This window comes from Zea mays, chromosome 1, assembly GCF_902167145.1.
Source record: "Zea mays cultivar B73 chromosome 1, Zm-B73-REFERENCE-NAM-5.0, whole genome shotgun sequence".
NCBI lineage: Eukaryota > Viridiplantae > Streptophyta > Magnoliopsida > Poales > Poaceae > Zea > Zea mays.
Genome location: NC_050096.1, coordinates 30,784,631 through 30,808,040, shown reverse-complemented (window position 1 = coordinate 30,808,040; position 23,410 = coordinate 30,784,631). Strand labels below are relative to the sequence as shown.

At 48.1% G+C, this 23,410-nt stretch overlaps 1 protein-coding gene and 1 pseudogene across 3 annotated transcripts; one reads left to right on the top strand and one right to left on the bottom strand.

Moving 5' to 3' along the window:
- The first annotated feature begins 592 nt into the window (after positions 1-592).
- Positions 593-11,622, top strand: LOC100193505 (Proline-rich receptor-like protein kinase PERK4). Of its 3 annotated transcripts, NM_001358760.1 has the most exons (11): positions 738-1,004; positions 2,973-3,084; positions 4,088-4,210; positions 7,692-8,767; positions 8,879-9,508; positions 9,594-10,070; positions 10,159-10,245; positions 10,380-10,527; positions 10,621-10,765; positions 10,879-11,040; positions 11,177-11,622. In NM_001358760.1, the coding sequence occupies exons 5-11, from the start codon at positions 9,016-9,018 to the stop codon at positions 11,414-11,416; spliced, it is 1,752 nt and encodes a 583-aa protein (NP_001345689.1). In that variant the 5' UTR covers positions 738-1,004; positions 2,973-3,084; positions 4,088-4,210; positions 7,692-8,767; positions 8,879-9,015; the 3' UTR covers positions 11,417-11,622. The 3 variants fall into 3 exon arrangements, with proteins under 3 accessions (XP_008651782.1, NP_001345689.1, XP_020398049.1); XM_008653560.4 differs by lacking the exon at positions 4,088-4,210 and having other exon boundaries at positions 593-1,004; positions 11,177-11,578; XM_020542460.1 differs by lacking the exons at positions 738-1,004; positions 2,973-3,084 and having other exon boundaries at positions 4,170-4,210; positions 7,692-8,033; positions 8,401-8,767; positions 11,177-11,578.
- Positions 11,623-15,176: 3,554 nt separating this feature from the next.
- On the bottom strand, positions 15,177-17,518 carry LOC103655953 (probable 3-deoxy-D-manno-octulosonic acid transferase, mitochondrial; annotated as a pseudogene).
- Between the last annotated feature and the right edge of the window lie 5,892 nt (positions 17,519-23,410).

Here is a 23,410-nt window from a genome sequence, read left to right as displayed (position 1 = left end):
CGAGGCGTCCCGGGGCCGCAGGCGCTGTGTTGCGCGTGCACCCGGTGTAGACCGAGGCTTCCCGCATGAACCGGGAAGTCGCGGCATGATGTTCCGAGGGGTACCCCTGCCTTCGGGAGGCGGAGCTTTCGGCCCGCCGGACCGCGGCGCCCTCCAGGAGATTCTTGAGTTCTCCCTGGATTCGTGTAACACCCTGAATTTGGGGTATAAAATTTCTTTTCTAATATTCACCAAATTCAGGTGTTACTCTCTCCTTTTCTCCTTTTCTTTCTCTAAATAACGAAGAGTTATTTTGATTTATATAAATATCAAGCTTAGTGGAATAGAACTCTATGAGAGTTATGATTGTTGCATCATGCTGGAGCATACCTATTTTTGTTTGATGAGTGAAATTGGTGTGCATTCATTTAAATTGGGTCATGCGTGAGAAAAGAAAATTAAAAAAAGAAAGGAAAAGGGCCCGAGCCATCACCAGCCAACTCGGCCGCCTTCCCTCATTCCGCGTGGGCCGGCCCAGCGCGCTCCCTCCGACAGCCCATCTCGCGTTTCCCTCGTCGCAGCCCACTCCGCGCAGCTAGCCTGCCCCGCCCGCGCGGCACTCGCCGTGCCCTAGCGCACGCGCGTGGGAGCGCCGCCGCCGCCTGCATGTGGGACCCACCCGCCAAGCCGCCCCTCTCCTGTTTATCTTCTCTGAATCGTCTCCCCTGCCTAAGTCGCCCACGACGCATGAGGATCGGCAACAACTTCCACCGGCCACCCCTATTCAAACGCACTTGTCTACCCCCACTTCTTTGTACCGCAGCCGTTCCTCCTCTCGCCTCGCAGCAACACGCTCTTGCCGTCACGTGGTGCCTCGGCCTTGTAGCCGTGTCTAATCTCCGTCGAGCAGGGAACCAGCGCTAAGCTCGCCGCGATGTCGCCTTGCCAAGTCGCCGTCGTCCATCGCGATGGAGTTCTTTATCGCCGTTCACATTTTGTCCTCGCCGTCCGAGCTTCGCGTTGAGGTGAGTAACCCCTCCGTCTACCCCCTCCCTGCGAGCCTCACCTGTGTCGCCTTTCTCGCGCCACGCTCGCGATGCCGCTGTGCCCCGATGAACCTCCCAGTCGTGTCCTCGCACACGCGCGCTCGCGTTGCCGAGCCACAGGATCTGTGCTGCACAGTCTCGTCTCGTCTTCTCGGCCGGCAAGCCCAAGCCGCTCGTGCTCCCTCCTGCGCACGTCCATGCACACCCGCGCATCGGCTAGCCACCCCACGTCTCTGCCTGCTGGCCGCCAACGCGCAGTCGCGAGCTTCGCCTCGACGCGACCTTGTGTTGTGCCGTGCGGCCTCATGGCTCATGCCCAGGCGATCCATGTGTGCTTGTGCCGAGTGATTAGACTGGAGAAAAGGAACTGCCCTGGCCCCACGCTCATGCACCACTAATTCTTCCATGGCTCCATGTGTTCCCTTCACGCACGCTCGTTTTGCAGTTGCATGCATGCATGCAAACTGCCTTGGCAGATGCTCGAGTGGCAGAGATCTGTATTTCCCTGTTTTGTGCTAGGGAGCCCAAGATCTTCTGTGACCGTGTGTCGTGTGGTCCTTCGTGTGCCTTGGATCTGGCCGATCACAACGCGCCACGACATTTTATTAGGCAATTTAGTAAACATGTGATAGCTTTTGCGTTATAAATTTGTTTCGACACGTTCCAGTGGCGTTAACTTTGTAACATCATCGCCTACGTGTTTGTAACATTATTTTACAGTGATACACGTTTTAGTTATTTAATTGATTCGATGGTTATTAACGTAGCAATTTATTTAAACTAATTTATTGTTTTAGTGGCACTTTTATAAATACATGTTAATTTGATTAATACCAACGCAAATATTTAGATTCAATACTCGCCTAGTATAAACGTGGTATCAGATATTGATTCTCGAGTCGCGCGTGATATTTCGCGCGTGCTAGTTCACATGCTGTCGCGCGCGTCGTCGTTCGCGTAATTCGCTATTTGCGTGCCTTATAATAAAATCAATTCGCCATATTGTTAATGTTAAATAATTAATTAATTATTTAGTTTTCGATTATTAAAATAACGATTCAATCGAATCTAAATTATAATTTTAATTATGTATTTGTTGATAACTGTTAACGTGATTGTGCCGACTTAAATACTATATTTAATATAGAAACGACATAATTTAGTAGTATTTGTATGTCACGTCGTTTATTAGCGGCGAATTATTAGTTATTCAATATATAATACGTCGTAAACCTATTTCGACTCATTCCAGTCGTGTAAACTTCGTAACAATGTCGATTTCATATTAGTCACGTATTTTACCATGTCACAAGTTTTAATTGTTTAATTAGTTATTCATTTGATACATATTAAAAATGACCTTCGAATTTAAACTAGTTTATAGTTTCTAACTCGCGTCTTTATAGATAAATGCTAACTTGATGAATACCAATTTAAACGCTTTTTCATTTAATACTTGTTTAGTATAATCACGTTATCTGTTAGTGAGTATCACGCGTCGTCGCACTGTCTGTGCGCTAGTCGCGCGTGATGTGCTCGTGGTCGCGTGCTGTTCCGCGCGTCGCTTCGCACACTGTCGTGTTGTGTCGTGCGTTGTAAATTCGTCTCGCTTAGGAGTCCTCGTGTTACTTAAATTACTTATTTATTTGACAGTTGTTAGCGTTATAGACTAATTAAAGCTAGGCGATATCTCTAGTTGCATTTATTAAATATCAATTAATATAATTACGCCAAATTAAATATTCTAATTAATAATTGCATAGTGTAAACATGCTAACCCCTCGGCCGTAACTTCGATTATCGCGATTCTTTTCCTCACGTAACCGTAGAAGTGCTCTCTATTTTATATTGCTCGCTTTTATAATATTTTATCTTGTATGATGTAATGTTCTTATGTAAATATATGTTTGCTTGTGTCTGTTTGTATTCGTTGCGCGTCGCGAATAGATCGTGAGCTGTTCCCGAGCTTCGAGGAATCGATGATCAAACTTCGACGATCAAGTGGACATGTTCTTCGAGTTCTACAAAGTTAAAGATCCTGAGCATCTGTTTGGTGAAGGCAAGTGTCCTCTGACCCATTATGTCTCATTTACTTTATAATACACTGTCCCGCATACTATGAACAACCTAAGGATTTACTAGCTTTCTATTTACCTGGTCCTTGATTTACCTTTTGGGTTACTATGGTTAGCTACATGCTAGCGCTTTACTTTAATCAATGAACATGATGCGATACAATGATGATACTATGATTTCATTCTGGATATGATGATATACTTGTGGCATTTAGGGGACTCGGGCTGTTTCCCGAGTACCTCTCCGTAAGGACCTGTTCGTTGAGAGACCACCCGGGATAACAGTGCAACCATGAGGGTGAAATGGGATGCCCTTAGCTAATTAATTAGAGGAACTAGAGGTGTAGTTGCTTCGTCGTCGTGCCGTCAATGGGGTCCAGGCACAGTGCTTGCTCTGCCGAGGCTGAGTGCCGAGGTTCTTTCGTTTTGCTTTTGTTAGTCACCCTCCTGCGAGGAGAGGTACTGTGTTTATCAAACTGGAGAAACCTAACGGGCGGCTATGACCTCTAGGGAATCTTTGTAAAGGCTACGTAGTGATACCCTGCCGGACCACCTAGGAAGTGATCAATGGGGAGTCATGATCCCCGGGCAAAATGGGAATCACGGCTCATGGGTAAAGTGTGCGACCTCTGCAGAGGGTAATGAAACTGATATATCAGTCGTGCTCACGGTTAAGAGCAGCCTTGGGATCCTCTTTGATTAGAGATACTTTGACCAGAGATGGTTAGTTTGCAGGTGGTGATGAGGATGATGGTTTTTGATTATGATTATGGTAATGGTAAGTGGTATTCTTTCCGTTTGGAAAGGGTACTTTGGGTTAAGAACTTGGGTTAATGCTAAAACCTAGCTTCCTACTAGTAATAATAATCTGACCAACTAAAAGCAACTGCTTGACTTAACCCCACATAAAGCTAGTCCACTACAGCCAAACGGGACATTTGCTGAGTACGTTGATGTGTACTCACCCTTGCTTTCACAAAACACCAGGTTGCCTTTGGTGCAATCTATGCTCAGGTAAAGAAGAAGGCGTCGAGGCGGATCTCCAGGAGTTCTGGGACTTCAACGAGTTCGAGGATTAGGCTAGCGACCACCCCCAGTCAGTTGCCTGTGGTGGGTTTATTTACGTTGGCTACGTTTCTATTCTGTGTACTTTGATTTTACTATGTAAATGACTCTAGTCTTTCATATTATTACTTACCCTTTATTGTTATTCGAAGCATTGTGCTATGATGAGTCATTTATGTAATCGTTGTGTACGTGAATTTCTGATCCTGGCACGTACATGGTTCGCATTCGGTTTACCTTCCAAAACCGGGTGTGACAATTCGCCGCCCCTCGGTGGTCGATGGCTCCGGCATCGCGCGGAGAAGCATTGCCGCCACAGCCAGGTTCTGGCCGACCCCACTGGAAGTGGGTGGCGGCCTTACCCTGACATCGTCGGCGATGCAGTGCTGGATACCCTGGGGTAGATGACGCATTTCTCCGGCCGGAGGCTGGCCCGCCCATTCCTGCTCAACGTCCCGGCGGATCGGCTCAAGTGCTCCTGCTCCCTCGTCAAGCCTGGCCTGCACCCCGCGGATTTGCTCGAGCTGTGGGTCATGACCCCCCGCTTGAACGGGGACCACAGCTAGCTCCCGTAGGATGTCAACGCGAGGCGCAGGCCTAGGGAGATCACCGTTCTCTGGCATACCGAGATGGTTGCCTTCGGAGGGACCCCCTAGATCGACGTGGAAACATTCACGACTTGGGCCGCAGTCCTCGTCGCCGAGGCTGCGGCTACCGTCAGAACAGTCGGAAAGGCAGTAGTCGCATGCGGTCATGAAGTCCCGCATGGCACTGGGGTTACCAAGTCCAGAGAAATCCCAACAGAAATCGGGCTCGTCATCTTCCTCGGACCCCGAGGGTCCGTAGGTCGAGACGTCCATCAGCCAGTCCCAGGGTGACCGCATACGATACCCCAGAGGGTTTGGACTCGCCTCTACGAGAGCGTCCGCCGAAGCGAAGCCGCTTGGCGGGTCGAGGCTGAATCCAAAGGGCGTGAGATGGGAATCGGTCGGTACCTCTTGGTCGACGGGCGGTGATGAAGTCACGTCGGGGACTGACTGCACCGTCGTCTCAGGTACGAGGGTGACGTCCAGCAAGCCTTTCGCGAGCGTGCTGGCGTCGTCCGTTTGCTCGGAATTGGCGTGTCGCGGGGAGACGACGCTCGTCTTCGTCTCAAACGCGAGGTCGATGCCCGACGCGCCCCCCGTTGGGGCGCTGGCGCCGTCGACTCGCTCGACAGCCGACGAGGCGCTGCCTCCTGCTTGGCCTTGGTTGCCCCGCCTCCTCCTCCGTCGGCGGGGGAGAGGACGGGGTGAACTCGAATGTTGTTCTTCCACCACACGGGGAAGACGTCGTCGATTCCGCCGCCGGCGGGCGGGCTGTCGGCCGCCATTGTCGCTGTCGCACGGCGGGGGAAGGAGTATCATGTCGTAGCCGCCGTCGAGGGACATGAACTCAAGACTCCCGAAACGGAGCACCGTCCCGGGCTAGAGAGGTTGCTGGAGACTGCCCATCTGGAGCTTGACGGGAAGCTGTTCGTCAACACGCAGCAGGCCCCTACCTGGCGCGCCAACTGTCGGCGTTTCGAGACCGGGGGGTCCCTGGGCCGACGAGTGAAGTGTCGCCGCGTGCCCCAGCCTAGTTGGGTCGGCGCGAGGCCGAGCGCGAAGGGGGGAAGAGAGGTGGCCGGAGATGGGCGTGAGAGAGGTGGAAATCCCGCGGCCTTCGTGTTCGTCCCGCGCCCAGGTCGGGTGCGCTTGCAGTAGGGGGTTACAAGCGTCCACGCGGGAGAGGGAGCGAGCGGCCTCACGCGAGCGCCTATCCCGTCCTCGTCCCCGCGCGGCCAACCCTCTGTAAGAGGGCCCTGGTCCTTCCTTTTATAGGCGTAAGGAGAGGATCCAGGTGTACAATGGGGGGTGTAGCAGAGTGCTACGTGTCTAGCGGAGGAGAGCTAGCGCCCTAAGTACATGCCGTCGTGGCAGCCGGAGAGGTTTTGGCACCCGGTTCGTGTGATGTCGTGGCCGTCGGAGGAGCGCTGGGGCCTGGCGGAAGGACAGTTGTCGGGGCTGTCGAGTCCTTGCTGACGTCCTCTTGCTTCCGTAAGGGGGCTGAGAGCCGCCGTCGTCACAAAGCGTGCGGAGCACCATCATTGCCTATCTGGCGGAGCGAGCCAGATGGGACACCGGTCTTGTTCCCCGTAGCCTGAGTCAGCTTGAGGTAGGGTAATGATGGCGCTTCCTGTCGACGTGGTCGGTCCGCGCCCTATGTTGGGCGATGTGGAGGCTCCTCCGAGGTCGAGGTCGAGTCTGTCTTCCGTGGCCGTGGTCGAGTCCGAGCCCCTGGGTCGGGCGAGGCGGAGACCGTCGGCTGAGGCCAGGGCTGAGTCCGAGCCCTGGGGTCGGGCGAAGCGGAGTTTGTCGTCTTCTGGGGCTGAGCCCAAGTCCGAGCCCTGGGTCGGGCGGTGCGGAGTTCGCCGTCTTCCGGGGCTTAGCCCAAGTCTGAGCCCTGGGTCGGGCGGAGCGGAGTTCGCCGTCTTCCGGGGCTTAGCCCGAGTCCGAGCCCTGGGTCGGGCGGAGCGGAGTTCGCCGTCTTCCGGGGCTTAGCCCGAGTCCGAGCCCTGGGTCGGGCGGAGCGGAACTTCCTATGGTGCCTGAGGTCGGGCCTAACTGCCTGTCAGCCTCACCCTGTCAAGTGGCACTGCAGTCGGTGCGGCGCAGGCGGCGCTGTCCTTCTGTCAGGTCGGTCAGTGGAGCGGCGAAGTGACTGTGGTCACTTCGGCTCTGTCGACTGAAGGGCGTGCGTCAGGATAAAGGTGTCAGGCCACCTTTGCATTAAATGCTCCTGCGATTTGGTCGGTCGGCGCGGCGATTTGGTCAGGGTTGCTTCTTGGCGAAGACAGGGCCTCGGGCAAGCCGGAAGTATGTTCGTCGCTGGAGGAGGGCCTCGGGCGAGACGGAGATCCTCCGGGGTCGGCTGCCCTTGCCCGAGGCTAGGCTCGGGCGAGATCGAGTCCCTCGAATGGACCGATCCCTGACTTAATCGCACCCATCAGGCCTTTGCAGCTTTGTGCTGATGGGGGTTACCAGCTGAGAATTAGGAGCCTTGAGGGTACCCCTAATTATGGTCCCCGACACTACTGAAGCCCTTTTTGCGACTTGGCCTGGGTGATCTTTTGCCGATTATTTTGCATCCCAATCAGGCTCGAGTTATGATCATCCATGAAAATGCAAGGTTTTTCTGATTATTACATGTTGTTTGGCCTCATAAAGCAGAAGTAAGGCCCCGTTTCAATCTCACGGGATAAACTTTAGCTTCCTGCTAAACTTTAACTATATGAATTGAAGTGCTGAAGTTTAGCTTCAATTACCACCATTAGCTCACCTGTTTAGATTACAAATGGCTAAAACTAGCTAAAAAAGCTGCTAAAGTTTATCTCGCAAGATTGGAACAGGGCCTAACTCTACCATTTTCACATCAGTTCAATTGAATAGAACGAGTTGTTCGTTGTTTATGCTATGAAGCTGAAGCTGATCTTATTGTGTTTTAGGTTTTGGGTGTAGATATATGCAAGTTGGCTATTCTCTCCTCATGGCCCACGTGGGTAGATTGGATGGAGAAAGACGGACCACTGTTCAAACTGCCTCAGAGCTTTTATGAGAACTTCTCTAGTGTTTTCTAGAGCTGAAGGCGCAAAGATGGAACACAAGTGCTTCAGTGAAATTTGATTTCTGCAGCTAACTTAAATGCATCGATGTTGTCTCTGCATTTTTCAAAGCTCACATTAGTTATTCAGTGAACCCAGATTATTTTTTAACATCATTAAAATCAAAAGGATTCCACTAGAAACGTTGCATGTGAAAATTTCCTGCTTTATTTCGTGTCTGCAAAGGTACGTACCACTGATTCCACCATAAATCTTCTCCACGTTTGGTTTTAGGTACTAATTTTTAGTCCCTCTAATTTAGTCCTAAATTATCAAACACAATGACTAAAAGAGAGATTATCTCTATTTTAGTCAATATTCTTGACAATTTAGGGATTAAAATTAAGGCTTAGAAACCGAACGCCCCCTAACTCTGCTGTTGTTTATTATTTGTAAGAATTATTGATAGTTTGTAGCAATTTAAGTGTATTATTTATGAGAATTATTGACGGTTTCTAGCAATTTCAAGATGCAAATTCTGCTTGCGAAGCTGACTCGTGTGCTCTGTATTTGTGGATCTTCTGCACTGTACACACATTTGTCACCATGCTAGATGGCACTGATGATAGTACGGAAATCAGTTCATAAAGTGTTGTCGTTGTCTCAAAGGGGAAAATAGAACCCAAGAGAAGATGGCAGATGAACACATTTTGGGACATGTCTGTGACAGAAAATCTGTCAACCAGCCTAGCTCCAATGGCCGACAGCGTCCCATTAGGTACTGAGGCTAAAAATGGAAAACAAATGCCAAGGAGGGGGGAGGGCAGCGGCTCTCGTCCTGGAAATGTGGCATGGCGGTGCGGTGGAGCACTGGAGGTTGGGCAATGTGACGCTTTGAAGCCTACTTCCCTTTCCTCCGTCTCTGTGGTTTGGTTTCAACCCCTTCGCTTCTTCCGCAGAAGAACAAGGAGAAAAGGGAGGTACGCCATGAGCGCATGAACGAACCAAGGATCTTCGCGTTTTAACGCCTTTTTACATCGACTTGGTTCCTCGCGCCTCTGATCTCGGCTCTGGCGGCATTTGCATTGCAGGGGTTCGTCACGAGGAGGAGGAGGAGGAGGAGGTGCGTCGTTCCAATCGAACCCCGGCGCACAATCTAGAGGCCGGGGTGGATCATCATCCTCACCAAGACAGAACTCCATCCCCGTTAAGGTGTTAAACATTAATCATGGCCACACCGCCAGACGGGGCGCCCGCTGGACCTGATGACACGTCGCCGCCGCCTTCTTCCAACTCGTCGACGCCGCCTCCTTCCGACTCATCGACGCCGCCACCCAAGTCCTCCGGCTCGGGCTCGCCGTCGCCATCGCCACCCGCACCGTCGTTGTCGCCGCCACCACCGGCGTCGCCGCAGGATAGCACGGCGCCAGCGGCCAGAGGCTCGCCGGCCGCGCCGTCGAGGGACTCCCCGTCACCACCGGCTCCAAAGCGCAGCGACAGTGACTCCGATAATAGTGGCAGCAGCAAGAGCGGAAGCGGAAGCGGAAGCAGAAGCAGAAGCAGCGGGTCGACGCAGGTGGATGTCATCCTGGCCGGCGTGGTGATTGGGGTCCTGGCATTTAGCCTGCTGATGTGCATCGCCGCGTGCGTGTGCTGCGCCAAGAAGAAGAGGAGGAAGAAGCCCCCGCACATGAACATGCCGTACTACACCGACGAGCACGGTACACGCTGCTGACGACATGCGAATGGCGAGAGTGTGGAGTAATAACTGACATGGCGCGCCGCGGCGTGCGTGCGTGCGTGCAGGGAACGTCTTCTACGCGAACAGCATGCCCAAGTGGCAGAGCAGCGCGATGGACCACGGCTGGCACGCGCCGTACTCGCCCGCAAGCGGGGACATGAGCGGCTCGCACGGGCCGGGGCTGGGCCAGATGCCGCCCTCGCCGGGCATGCCGTCGCTGGGCTTCTCCAAGAGCTCGTTCTCGTACGAGGAGCTAGCCGCGGCGACGGGCGGCTTCTCATCGACGAACCTGCTGGGGCAGGGCGGGTTCGGGTACGTGTACAAGGGCGTGCTCGCGGGCAGCGGCAAGGAGGTGGCCGTGAAGCAGCTCAAGGCCGGGAGCGGGCAGGGCGAGCGCGAGTTCCAGGCCGAGGTGGAGATCATCAGCCGAGTCCACCACCGCCACCTCGTCTCCCTCGTAGGCTACTGTATCGCCGGCTCCTCCCAGCGCCTGCTTGTCTACGAGTTCGTGCCCAACAACACCCTCGAGCACCACCTCCACGGTCAGTACCAGTATGCGGAGTTTCCGCGCTGGACAATCTGAGTACTCGTTATGGTGTATCATGATTCATGCATGCGTGGTGGGTGCAGGGAAGGGTGTGCCGGTGATGGCCTGGCCGGCGAGGCTTGCCATCGCCCTCGGCTCCGCCAAGGGCTTGGCTTACCTGCACGAAGATTGTAAGCTCCAAATTGACCCCTTAATTAGTTCCTTGTGTTTTTTATTTGACGATTTTTTTTGTTGTCAAAGTATATGTATACCCCATGTTCATCTTTGCCGGTTTTCTTGCTAATGTGCATGGTGACAAATTAAGGCCACCCCAGGATCATCCACCGTGACATCAAGGCAGCCAACATCCTTCTGGACGAGAATTTCGAGGCTAAGGTCGCGGATTTCGGACTTGCCAAGCTGACCACAGACACCAACACGCACGTCTCCACGCGTGTCATGGGAACTTTCGGGTAAGCATCATGCATGCCACGCGCAACGGCGGGCGTGCAACCGTGCAGCAAAAGAAAGGTGCCGATCAGCCATTTGCACGTTTATGCACGCAGGTATTTGGCCCCGGAGTACGCGTCGAGCGGCAAGCTCACCGACAAGTCGGACGTGTTCTCCTTCGGCGTCATGCTCCTGGAGCTCATTACCGGCAGGAGACCGGTTGATCCCACGAACTACATGGAGGACAGCCTGGTCGACTGGGTAGGCTGGCCATGGCCGCCCCTCTCCGCGCTGCCTTGCATTGCATTGCAGCTGCCTCCGTCCGCGCATGCTCAGTTAGTTCTCACACGTTCGCGGCGGTGGTGTGCATGCAGGCCAGGCCCCTCTTGGCGCGCGCGCTGTCCGAAGACAACTTCGACGAGCTGCTCGACCCGCGGCTGGAGAACAGGGTCGACCGGCTGGAGCTGGAGCGGATGTGCTCCTCTGCCGCGGCGGCCGTCCGCCACTCAGCCAAGCGGCGGCCCAAGATGAAACAGGTGAATCGTAGCCTCTGCTTCCTTCGAGGCCCCTACTAGCCTGCGAAACGACGTGACGCGTTCGAGATTTTACCCTGGAGGCCTGGACTGATTTCGCCCCGTGCGGTGCCCCCCTGTGCGGCCGTGCTTTGTGCAGATCGTCCGTGCTCTGGAAGGGGACGCGTCGCTGGACGACCTGAACGAGGGGGTGAAGCCAGGGCAGAGCATGATGTTCAGCTCCGGATCGGAGTACGACGGGGCCAACTACGCGGCCAACATCAGCAAGTTCAGGAAGGTGGCCTTCGAGAGCAGCGAGTTCAGCAACGACTACAGCGGGACAAGCGAGTACGGCGCCGACTCCGGGGAAGCGGCGACCCAGCGGCAGCAACATCGCTGACCTCCTCGTCCGAGATGCGTGTGTGGTGTACAATATTTATACCAAGGGGTCGATGTCGACTGTCGGATACTATCAGAGATACCCAACCCTCGATCGTGACAGCTTTAGTACATGTAATGATGCTCATAAAATGTCATGTAACGTACGTATTTGTGTGTGACATGTTGCTGCTTGCTTGACTGGCGAATTTCGCTGCTTAGTTGTGCAAATTTTGCTGGCGGGTGTCCAAATGCGCCGAGGGATTAGGAACTTTCCGACTCCATTTTACTGCTCTCTTTGTCCCAAATTATAAGCCGTTCTAGCTAGAAGAGCTATAAGCCTATAACCAGTTATAATTTGAAAATTTGGAAGTAGTAAACATTCATTTGCCGTTATAGTACTGATAATGCCTGTATCTCTATCATTTGGCTTCCTCACATACTCCTATTTATTACCCTAAACTTGTTTTCTACCTTCCTTAAAAACGTTGTCCTCGTGCTATACTATACGTCTTGGTGTGAGCTCCGATTGGCGGGTGATGGAAATCCAAATGGAAAATAGGCAGGCTGTTTAAACAAGAATTGGTAAGAATCAGTTTACCCTTAGATGTCGTGTCGTTGCCCTTCGAAGGATCAAGTATCGTTCTTGCTCTGAATCCTAGCAGAAGCAGTGATACATACATAATTTGTAACTAGGTGAGTACCCGTGCGTTACAACGGTAACATATAATATCATAATGAATTATGTACAAATGTGTGTTTTATTGTTATAGTACTATGTTCGTGCTTTGCACATAATCATATTTGATACCCATAAAAAATATATGTTCTATACACATTTGGATCTTCTATACACATTTAGATCTCGAGATGTCCCATTCCCTCCAACGAAATAAGTCCAAGAAATTCTGTTTGAGGCCTAAATGACCTCAGAACAAATGTTTACATTATGACAAATCTTTTTAAGATGCTAGAACATATTCGATCTTTAAAAAGAACCATAGATTCCAATCTGAAAAATCAGCTTGCTGACATTGCCTTGGCTCCACGGTGTCGTTGTCACCGCCACACAGGAACATCGGTTCCTCGTAGCCGCCACAATATGCCCTCCCTACAACCGCGTGCACAACATCGCAACAAAACGACCCGACATATAGCAATAAAAGGCAACAGTCAAAGACATTTACTGAAAACAATGTTGATGCACTAAACACTTTTGAAAAAAAAGAATGAAGGTAGTAAATGAAAGGCATAAACGTTGAGCAATTAGATCCTGAACAGAAAAAAATATCAGTAATGACTGGCTTTTTTCATGAGAATGCTAGTCTTCACCTTTGATTGGGGTGAAATACTTATTCTCCATTGTCTCCTTGTCGTTGCACTCTAGCTTCTCCAATCACCAGTCATACGATCCACAAATCACCAATCAAATCCCATTCTTCCAAATGCAAACCTTTCCTGAAGCACAATGAAATGCAATTTTAAATGCTAATAGCATAAGGAATCTTTCTAAAATAAGATAAGCTGATCATGTTATAGGGTAAATCTATTGAATGACTCCCCTCTGAAAAGCACAAACCTGATTTTTTTTCATACAACATGTGGTATTTTATGAAATATTTGTAGGTGTGGCATCCCTGTGCATTGCTACGGAGTAAACATGTTATAATAAAATATATTGAAATTCAAAAATACAAATTGCCATGAACACAACAACACAGTCAATTTCAGGAACGAGCACATATCTTTAGGTGAGAAACATCACAAATAAGACAAAAGAAAGCATGAAGCATGTTTCTCGTGTCACTTTCATTTAAATTCAATTCAGATTTGAAGATAGAAACTTGAATTCTATAAGAAGAATGAGTGAATGACCAGCCACAATCATTTTTTAGGAGACAAAAACAGAAGCAAAAACATATTGAGAGATCTCGATAGTGCCATAATGGCAAGATATTGTGCATGAACAGTCTCCAGAACACGAATTTGTTGCTTTGATTTCTCTATCAATAATTTCCTCGCAACATGATGCAAATCTCAAAGTTGGCCTACCAACCCGTTCCTGTACTACAAGCTACCAGCCTACTGCATCATTCATCTGTACAATATTCTTTCAGGACCAGACCATATATGCAAAACCAAAAAGACATGCCAAATTACAAGAATTCATGCTAACAAGAAAAGGAGCGATCAGAATCCACAAAATCATACCATAGCATTTGTATTTATTATACAGTGGTTTCCAAGCAACAAATTGAATTATTGAATGAACCAGTAAAAGAGAGTAATTCTGCGCAAATAAAATCCATGGATGCTGCTACAAAGGGGGAACAAAAATCTCTACACAGTAACTTCATCCTCATTTGATCTTGCTCTATTTCAGTGCATCTTGGGAACACAATCGGCACCACAGATGATTGAATTAGTGATAACCAGGGGGCGGGCTGGAGCATGGTGTATCGTGAGCTAACAGGGAAGTTGTTGATGGCACAATGCTGACATGTTCATGCTAGAAACATGGTCTTCTTCCAGTTTTTAACATTAGCTAGATAAGCTACTTACTAAATAATAGAAAAATGGGAACAACCAAGAATGGAGATGATGCTTTAATTACCGAAAAAACAGAATAATGGGACAGTGCTCTTCCTTCATATCTTCACGATAGGCTGAGTCCAATTTATTGTTTTCATTTGTGGTGCTAGCCCAAACAGGAAAAACATGGCATTTGTGCTCTGTAAAAAAAAGTCAGGCTTATTGTATAACTTAGGACCAACTCCTGTAGTAGGCTTGTCATCCTCTGGTTATTGAAAAAATAAATCGTAACATCAGAGTCAGAATCTGTAAGGAATTTTAATGAATTAACGAGCTACTTGATCGATAACTCAGCATTAATGGTGATATATACTCATTTGCTCCACTGTACTGTGCCAGTAGATGAAGATGAGCCACTTCCTAATCTGCTTGAGCTGCTAGCTGGGGAATCCCTCTCAATCTCCACTAACTGGTAATTCACAGATTCTTTTGCAACTACACAATAGACTACAACATGTTCAAGGAGCAAAGGTGTCACCATGAATATACATATTATCATCATGTAATATATATCAGTTAAGTTGTAGGCTTGTAACCAGATCTTCAAGATCCACAACGATGCATAGTTTAGGATTGAAACGATAACACATGACAAAGGAGTTTAGGCTCTTGGTTGATAACCAAGATTGATGTTGAGTTGTTCTCCTTTCAGTCTGGTTTGTCTGTTGCCATAGTGATCTCGCAAATCAAATTGCGAAGAATCCAGTGCTCGGTTACTTATTTTAGGAATAAAAGCATTAACAAACATAATTAATTTAGGAATAAAAGGATTAACTAAAAATGCAGTCATTTGCTGCTGTTATTTTCTCTATTCATAAGATGGACTCTGGCGCTTTGGCAAGTTGTCGAGTTCCACCAACGTGCAGGGATCACTACAATGTCAGGGGCAGTTGACTACTTATTGTGGAAATTACAGAAGCACATGCACTGCAGAACCATTCCATCGACACTGACACTGTGACACCCGCTGACTGCCAATCCAATTTGATGTCACTTGCAGGCTTGCAGCGCACTGCGTACCATGATAAGAAGCCAGTTTCGACGGTCGGTTATATCTAGCTGACTGCCAATCCAGTTTCGACGGTCATGTTATAAAACTCAAGCAACACTACATAAAAATATATCAAGCAATTATAGAATAGTTGATGCTCCCTCCCATCTGCAGATTCTGAATAGCTGATAGGCTAAAGCTAATGCTCCCTCCCGTCTGGTGATATCTACAAACAAATATCAGGCACAATCAAGGAAAACATACAGTTATAACCGAATATGTGAAATGATAGATACTAATCAAAATTTGAAAGAACGGTTCAACTTATAAGAGCTTTTTTGGTCATAAACAAACAATGTAAATGTAAATAAAAACATTTTAAAATATCGTACAGCTTATAGAGGGCATTTTAAGCATTTGAATTAACAATAATTCAATAACCAACAAAAATTTGAATTTGTTTTGTTGGAAACCCTCCTTAAATAGGAGAGCGCCCTCCAAAAATTAGCATAATATTCTTTAGTATCTTTATCTTTAGTAAAAGAATAGTTCATTTTGTGTTCACCACGTAGTTGTGTGATTTGTGTGGGTGGCATTGGCCTCTCTTATAGAAGACCACATATACCCACCTCTAGCAGCTGCAGATATGGCACTAATTCATCATTTGTTCAACCCTCCTTTCCGCTATTGATGTGACGGGACTAAAATTTAGCGCCTTGGATCCAAACAGGCCGAAACTCAAGTACAGAAGGGTCAAAAGTTGGTAAATGGAAGATGGAGAACCTGCACGATGCAGAACATTTGTAATGTTCTTAACAACTCAGCATAGAGTAAATGAAAGTAATGGGTACAAACACAAAGAGACCAAGAATGAAGAGGCTGAACGCGTCCACGCCCACCAGCTGCGCCATCGTCGCCACCTACCCGACCAGAGCCATTATCGTTCTTCATTCCTTCTTTCTTGCTTTGGACCTGTGGTAGTAGGAGCGGTGAGCACAAGATAGGTGTGGTGAATGACAGAATGAGCACCCATAAAAAAGATACCAAGGTCTGGGAGTGGCAGAGAAAGTCCAAGACACTGACCGGTGTGGAAGCTGACTTGGTTGAACAAACCTGTAGAGGAGGGGTGGTTTCCAGGAAGCTTCAAGATTGTACACAGTACCAATGATTTGAGAGAAAAAAATTGGATACTAAACTGAACTTTGAAAGATTCAACTCATCATTTGTCTGGTTCCTCACCAGTCATCAGTCATCAACCTTAGCCGCACATTATACGTCAATGCCAGCCTGATATTTGTCCAGCACCAGTAGGGAGGTGAACCACATGCCCATGGAGTCAGTCACTTCATCTCCAACTTAGAACAAATTAACAACACCATGGAGCAATTTGCATTCCAGCCAAGCACAATTTATTAGTCACCCACACAAATCCTGGACAGGGAACTGAATCGAAAGGAATTCGAGTTGTAGAGGAAACCACTCGTTGCTACTGCTAGAAAACAAGCATGATCATGAAAAGTGATCTGGACAATTTCCAAAATTATGAGAAAGCCACTGACCCCTTTTGCTGCTGCAGACATGATGAGGTTTGGCTAGAGTTCACTTTCCAGAAGAAGTACCAAACTTGGCTTCCAGTATCCAATAAAACTATCTATTGCAGTAGGACAGTCAAGAGGAGCAAACTACATGCATACAAAAATGAGGTTGGAACTTGGAAGGGAGAAATAAACACAGCATGCAAAAATTGCACATGAAGCTGCTTCCAATGTGGACTTCCGAAATCCTTAAGGCAGCCAGTCCCAGCATCTGGACAAACTACACTTTCCCTCCCAATTTTCACTCAAAGTATTACTATTACAACTCAGTAACAGCAGCTAGGTAAATACCCAATGATCCTGTGAATTTTAAGTGATATTACAACTGTATTGTATCAATGTATGGTTATCTAGTCAGGCATGGTGAAGCATTAACAGATGAACAAAGCAACACCAACACGAATTATCAAATAGCACTATGAAGAAAACACACTGTTCATCCCCACTAAACTAAATCCAGCACAGCCATAGGGTCTGAAGCTACATGAGCAGTCTGCAAACGCACCTGATATATGACACCATCAGGGAGTAGATTCATGATAACTTCTCTGCATACAAGCCAAATGGTGGTAGATATTTAGGGGACGACAACGCAATATGAATTTTGAAAATGGCACTTGTGGCTGAGAACGGGAGCTTACGACGAGGAGAGGGTGGTGGTGGTGAAAAGCACGAGGAGGCCGCGACGGAGGCGGACGTAGTGGCGAACAATGGGAAGCGCGGCCATTCCCTCGCCAAGGGATACGACATGAAACCACACGAGCGGAGAGCCCGGCCGAGGCCGCGCCGCGGACGACCGTCCTAGCCGCTCCGGCCACCGCGTCGGGTGCTCCAGCTCTTGCAGTCACCGCCACAATAGCACTGTCGGCGCCGCCACGCGGCTCGCTGTCCTGTACAGCTCGTACAACGCCCATCCCCCACGCAACGCCGCGCGGGCCGACCACATCGATAGTTCGACACTGAACGAAGGAAGAGTTGTTTTGGCAACAGGGATGGCAGAGGCCAGTTCGCAGGACAGAGCAGACACGTTTTCACACTGCGCAGGCACTCTTGCTCGCCATCTCCTCGAATCCGCTCCCCACGCTCGTGGTCTTCCTTGCCTCCCGCAGTGACAAGCTCATCCTCGCGGACACGACACTTGGGGGAGGTGGATGGCGGGCACGACGTGGGGCTCCTCGCGGACACGACATTTGGGGGCGGTGGATGGCGGGCGAGGACGAGGGTGGAGGGAGGCATCGCGCGAGGTGCCTCCATGGCGGGGGTGTCTCATGGCATGGCGGATTTCTCGGTGGCGACGGCGTGGGGTTGGACGGGGATGGGGCAGAGTTACGGACTGGTTGTGCTGGCGGGGCACAGGAAGATTTCCACGCGCGGGGCCGCGCGAGGATGGCGGGGGCGGGGGTCACGCGAATCACGCGCGGCGGTGTCGCGGGTGCGGACTGCGGAGGCAGAGACAGGGGTGTGGACGACTACAATAAGAACATATAGAGTAGTAGAGATTAGGTGTTACAATATTGTTTAGGTACTTAACAGGTAAATTTTTCAGCTTGTAAACATGTTTATAATTCTCTCCCCCCAGGAAACACGCCATAAACATAGGTTTCACACTTATGATAATTAATTCAGAGATTCAATTAGTACAAGATGATTTTAAGCTGGGTTGTTCACTGTCATCCACCATGATGATAGTATAATCAACATACTAATCATAAGAAATCTTGCCACATATCAGAACAAGAAGAATCCTAATGATATGTCATTTGGCGACCGCCTTATCTAACAAACAACTAAATACATCAGCCACCAAATTAAAGAGCAAGTAAGGAATGCACAAAGAGGATCTCCTTGCCTTAGTAACCCTACAGAAGTTAGGAGCCCCTTTGCCCATTCATATTCCATCAGATCTTGTCATATGCCTTCTCAAAATCTAATTTGGAAATTAGACCGCTGTCTTTTGTCCTCATCAACTCATGCATCACCCTACAAGGACTACAACTCATGACAGTATATCCCTCCTTTAACAAATCTTGTTTGCTTCCCTAATCACCTTCTTATGTATTCGTTGTTTGTGGTTCCTTACTTCCCTAATCACCCTACAAGGACTACAACTCATGATCATATATTTGTTGTTTGCCTCCCTAATCTTGCCACTGCATATTCGTTCGGTATCAACACTATTTGCCCCAACTCATGTATTTAACTTCATATGTTTGTTGTAGAGGCCTCTCGATTTCTTTGTTTGCGGTTCTCAATGCCAAAGGGGGAGAAATTACTAGGCCAAAGCAAAAGGACCGCACCACCATCAGTTTTTTCGAAACTTTTTAGCCTTCCACATTGATACCCTTTCATTTGAGAAAACCCTCTTGATAGCTAAGAGGATGAAAAAAAATTTCATACCAAAAGGGGAGAATTTATTCAGGGGGAGAATTTATTTGGCCAAAACAAAAGCATTTGAAGAAGGGGGAGAATTCTTAAAAACTTAGAAACTTGTGAAATTTCCATTCTTATACTTTCGGCCAAAAGTAAATGACTTTGAAAAAGATCTTATCAAAAGTTTGCAAAATCAAATGGAAGTGGTGCAAATGTGGTCCAAAATGTTAATCATATCGAAAACACTCATATTCGCTTAGAACATATTTCACTTAAGTAGCTTATGAACTCTTGTCTAAAGTGCAAACTAGTTACATTTTCATACTTCGTATTCACTTTGGTTATATGTTGCTATCAATCACCAAAAAGGGGACAATGAAAGGGAAATGACCACAAACCATTTTCTATATTGATTTTGGTGCTTGATGACCATCACAATCATTCGAATTAACTAGTTTGCCTAGTCTTTGATTCACAGGTTCATAAGTTCAAAAATTCAGTTCTAAGTCAAAATCAGCTCGATTCCAACCAAAAGGAGTAAAACTTGGAATAGATGAACTAGCAATAGTTATATAGTTTGGATAAGTTCTAAATATACCTAGTGATAGAGGGCAAGGTCCGATCTTCCATGAGGTAGGATAACTTGATTGGGTGGAGACTTTGGCGTTGATGATCCAAGGCTCCGAGCGAACGATTCCTCGTAATCACTACACCACTGCTTTGTTGGTTATCATGTGTGACACACGAGTGACTCGCCAAAAAGGCTTATCCCTGTAAGCGCAATCAAGAACACAAGCAAAAACAGGAAGAACACAACCAAAACTATGTTGATTACGAGGTGCGGTCTCACAAACCGATGAACGACGACACTATTCTATGATATAATGAATCTAAGCAAAACACCAACCTTAATGGTGGCATCAGCTAATGATTAAATAGAGTATTATGATGTGCAAGACCCATGGACGCATCCCTAACGGGATCCAACGCGATACACGGGCCAACATCCCAACTCACGGTGTCGCAACACCAAAACAAAATCTGAATGCCGACTTGTTTCGACGATTCTTGTTGACTCCAGATGAATTTTAAGTAGGCTCCAATTGGGATGGAAAGCTTATCTCCTTAGCTTTCCATCCATATAAAGTCCGACCCAATCGGAGTTTAGATGTGTCCAGGGCGTCTGTTTTAGTGCAGACTAGTCATGGAATCCAAGATGGAATCACAACTCAATCGGGCCTGATCTCCTTCCTATTGTGGACGCCCTTGCTTATCCTACTTGATACCTTGGCCTTTTCCAAGTCCTTGCTAGTCCTCTTAAAGGTTTCTAATCATCAAAACATCTATGGCCCTAAGTGTAAGCTTTAAAACGCAATTGACTAGGCTAGAATGAACATGGAGATTTAGTTGCCGTGCACGTGATCGTGTTATCGGTCCATACATTGTATGTATATGAGTGATGTCCTCATCACCTAGAAACATATTTGACTAAGCTAAAGAGGTCAGATAGTTAAATTTCAATGAATCACTCAATTGGAGCCATTATTGAGCTAAAGAAGGAATATGAGTTGAAGGATTTTCGAAACAACCCCTTTCATGAGTTAGACTAGTTGGAAAGCCGCTAGATATGTTTGCCTAAGTCATACAAAGATATGTTTAAAATTGTCAAAACTGGTATGTGCTCTGGCGCACCGAAATGGTTCTGTGGAGCATTAGACCGAGTGCATAGAGGGCTCTGCAACTAGTCTCCAGCGGCTGGAGCTCTGTACCGGTCGGTGGGTCATCAGATGTAAACCCCAAAAAGGTGTTTAGAGACTATGTAGTTTTTTAGATAAGAAAGAATAATTTGGGAATTTATTTTAGCGTGTGTACATTTTTAATTAAAGATATGTTCTTTTAAATAAATAATGTAGTTATGCACACATGTTGGATCTTTGTTTGAGCGCTTATATTTGAAATAGCAAGCTCAAATTGAGATTGAAATTTAAATAGAAAAGGAAATGAAATAGAAAGAAAACAATTATTTAAATTAATGGTACTAGTCTTTTATAAATTAGGTATTTAGAAACCTTCAATAAAAAGATTGAAGTAAAAGCTTCTCACATCTTGAAAACATGAACTCAATTTAGAATTGGAGACTTGGATTTGAAGTTGAATGTTAAAATAATAGTAAAATAGAAAAACAATAATTAAATGAAAAGAAAAAAAGAATAGAAGAACGAGCGTCTCAGACCGAGAAACTGCGCTGGCCCATTCCGTCCCTTCACCTGTGCAGCCCATCTTCTCCTCTTTCATCCCACATGTGTGGACCATTTTCTAACCAGCCGCCTGGCCATCCCATGCCCCAGACCGATAGGTGGGGCCCGTGCACCAGCTGCTCAGCCCTTCACGCGTCGACCGGACTCGTTACTCTGCCATATGGGACCCGCTTGGAATATCTTGTCGTGATCATGTCCGTCACAACCAGGTGGGGTCATACCGCCAATGTCGTCTCCTTGCTCCGTCTGTTGCGGGTTGTTGCGCGCGGATCCGACTGTAACTGCCTAACAACCTAATCCTGTGGGTGGTCCTGTGGCTCAGACTATGGAGTTGTTTGGTTGGGGCTATTTCAGTCCGTAATCATTCACGCCGCTATTTCTTCTCGTTGCTTCACGTTTGTTTGCAACAATCCGTAATCCATCACGGCGCGATGGGATACCGGGCTGTAGGATCTCATTGCCTCTCTCAAGGTAGTGGTAGCCGATCCCGCGCAGAACTTAGCGGATACAAAATGTAACCAAACAAATCACGTGATTACCTCCACTGCAACAGCTACCGACAGCAGTTCGCTCCGTTCCCATTGCCGCTGGTGGCGCTGAACCAAACACTACCTATATAAGTCTAGGCTCCGCAACACCCTATGTCATCCTCCATCAACATCGAAGGCAGCAGCGTGCAGAACCATGACCAAGGCAGCGATGAGAGGAAGTCAGTGTCGACGTGGCAGCATGCAGAACCATGACCAGGGTAGCGTGCGAAGCCATGACCGGGGCAGTGTGTGGAACCATGACCGAGGCAGTGTGTGGAACCATGACCGCGGGGTAGCGCCATCCTCCATCAACACTGAGTGTCGCTGTGGTGCTTCGTGCCCACGTTGTCACCCAGGTCTAGGCGGGTGCTAGAAAAGGTTAGGGGTGGGTGGAAAATAGCTCTATGAATAAATGATAACAATATAACTATTATTGATTTGAAGTTTGTAACCAATGACAGATGGCTGTTATGAATTATTAATTGTCAGTGTAGAACTTGTGAAACTTTTCTAAGACATTTCATGTGTCATGAACCTTCTTTTAATACACCCTGGAGTCTAGAGCGCTGCAACACTTATACATCTCTACCCCTTAAACCCACCAGTTACAACTAAGCTAGATACACCATACAAATTATCCCACACACTCATGCCCCAGCTAAATACACCCAACGTATTAGCTCCAAAATAATCCCACTGTCAAAACCAACGTACTAGATCTCTTACTGAAACGTATCAGACGGCCAGTCTCTAATGGATCATCTCAACGCACGCACTCTCACGCAGAAACGCACTCGCACTCGCTCGTGCATTTCTCCCCAGCCCAGGCCCCGTGAAACCGCCCCACCAAACCTTCTCTGCGATTCTCTGCGACGAGGCCGCCAACGACGATGGTTCAGCCGCCGCCAAATCCTCCACAGACGCGCTCGCACGCCTCAGCAACTGCCCACCCCGCTTGAACGCGCCTACATCACGGCGACCGCCGACGCCGAGGCCGGCAAAACCTAATCCCAGGAGCTCCCCACCCCGCCCACGCCTTCGACGCGGCCGCGACTAGGGGCCTAGGGCCATCGAGGAGGCGCTCGCGCTGCTCCCCAGCCTGACGCCGGACTACGACGAAGAAGACCTTGCGCCAGTGAGATGGGGCTGTTGCGTCGTCATCTGCATTCAATTGGTTCACCAGATTGTAACAACTAGGTATGGCAAGCTCGTCGTCGTCTCAAGGCCTCTCGTGGGAACCTGCCGGTACTGGTGCTTCCATTGCTGACGATCTAGAAGTACAAGCATGGTATGACCCTTTTCTGTGTATTGTTCTAGCACGATTGGTTGTGTGATTTATTCCATTTACCTGGTGAAGTAGTCCCATGAATCCCTTAATTACTTTGTTTGGTGTTCGTAAGTGATTGAAAATATATAGAGATGCAAGCAACTCATGGTATTCTATTGTAGCGGATAGGAACAACCAACTTTCTGTTTTTTACATCTGAACTCCACAACATAATGGGATCTCGAGTACAGTTGTAACCCATATAAACAAGGCTCATGTATAAAACAGCAACTCAGTGTGCAGACTCTGTTAGTGTAGCAACAATACTACTAGCATGATTTCTCTGTTAGGAGTATATTAGATTTTCTTCCGTTGGACAAAAAAACTTTTCAAAGGAGCATCTGTCTGTCATG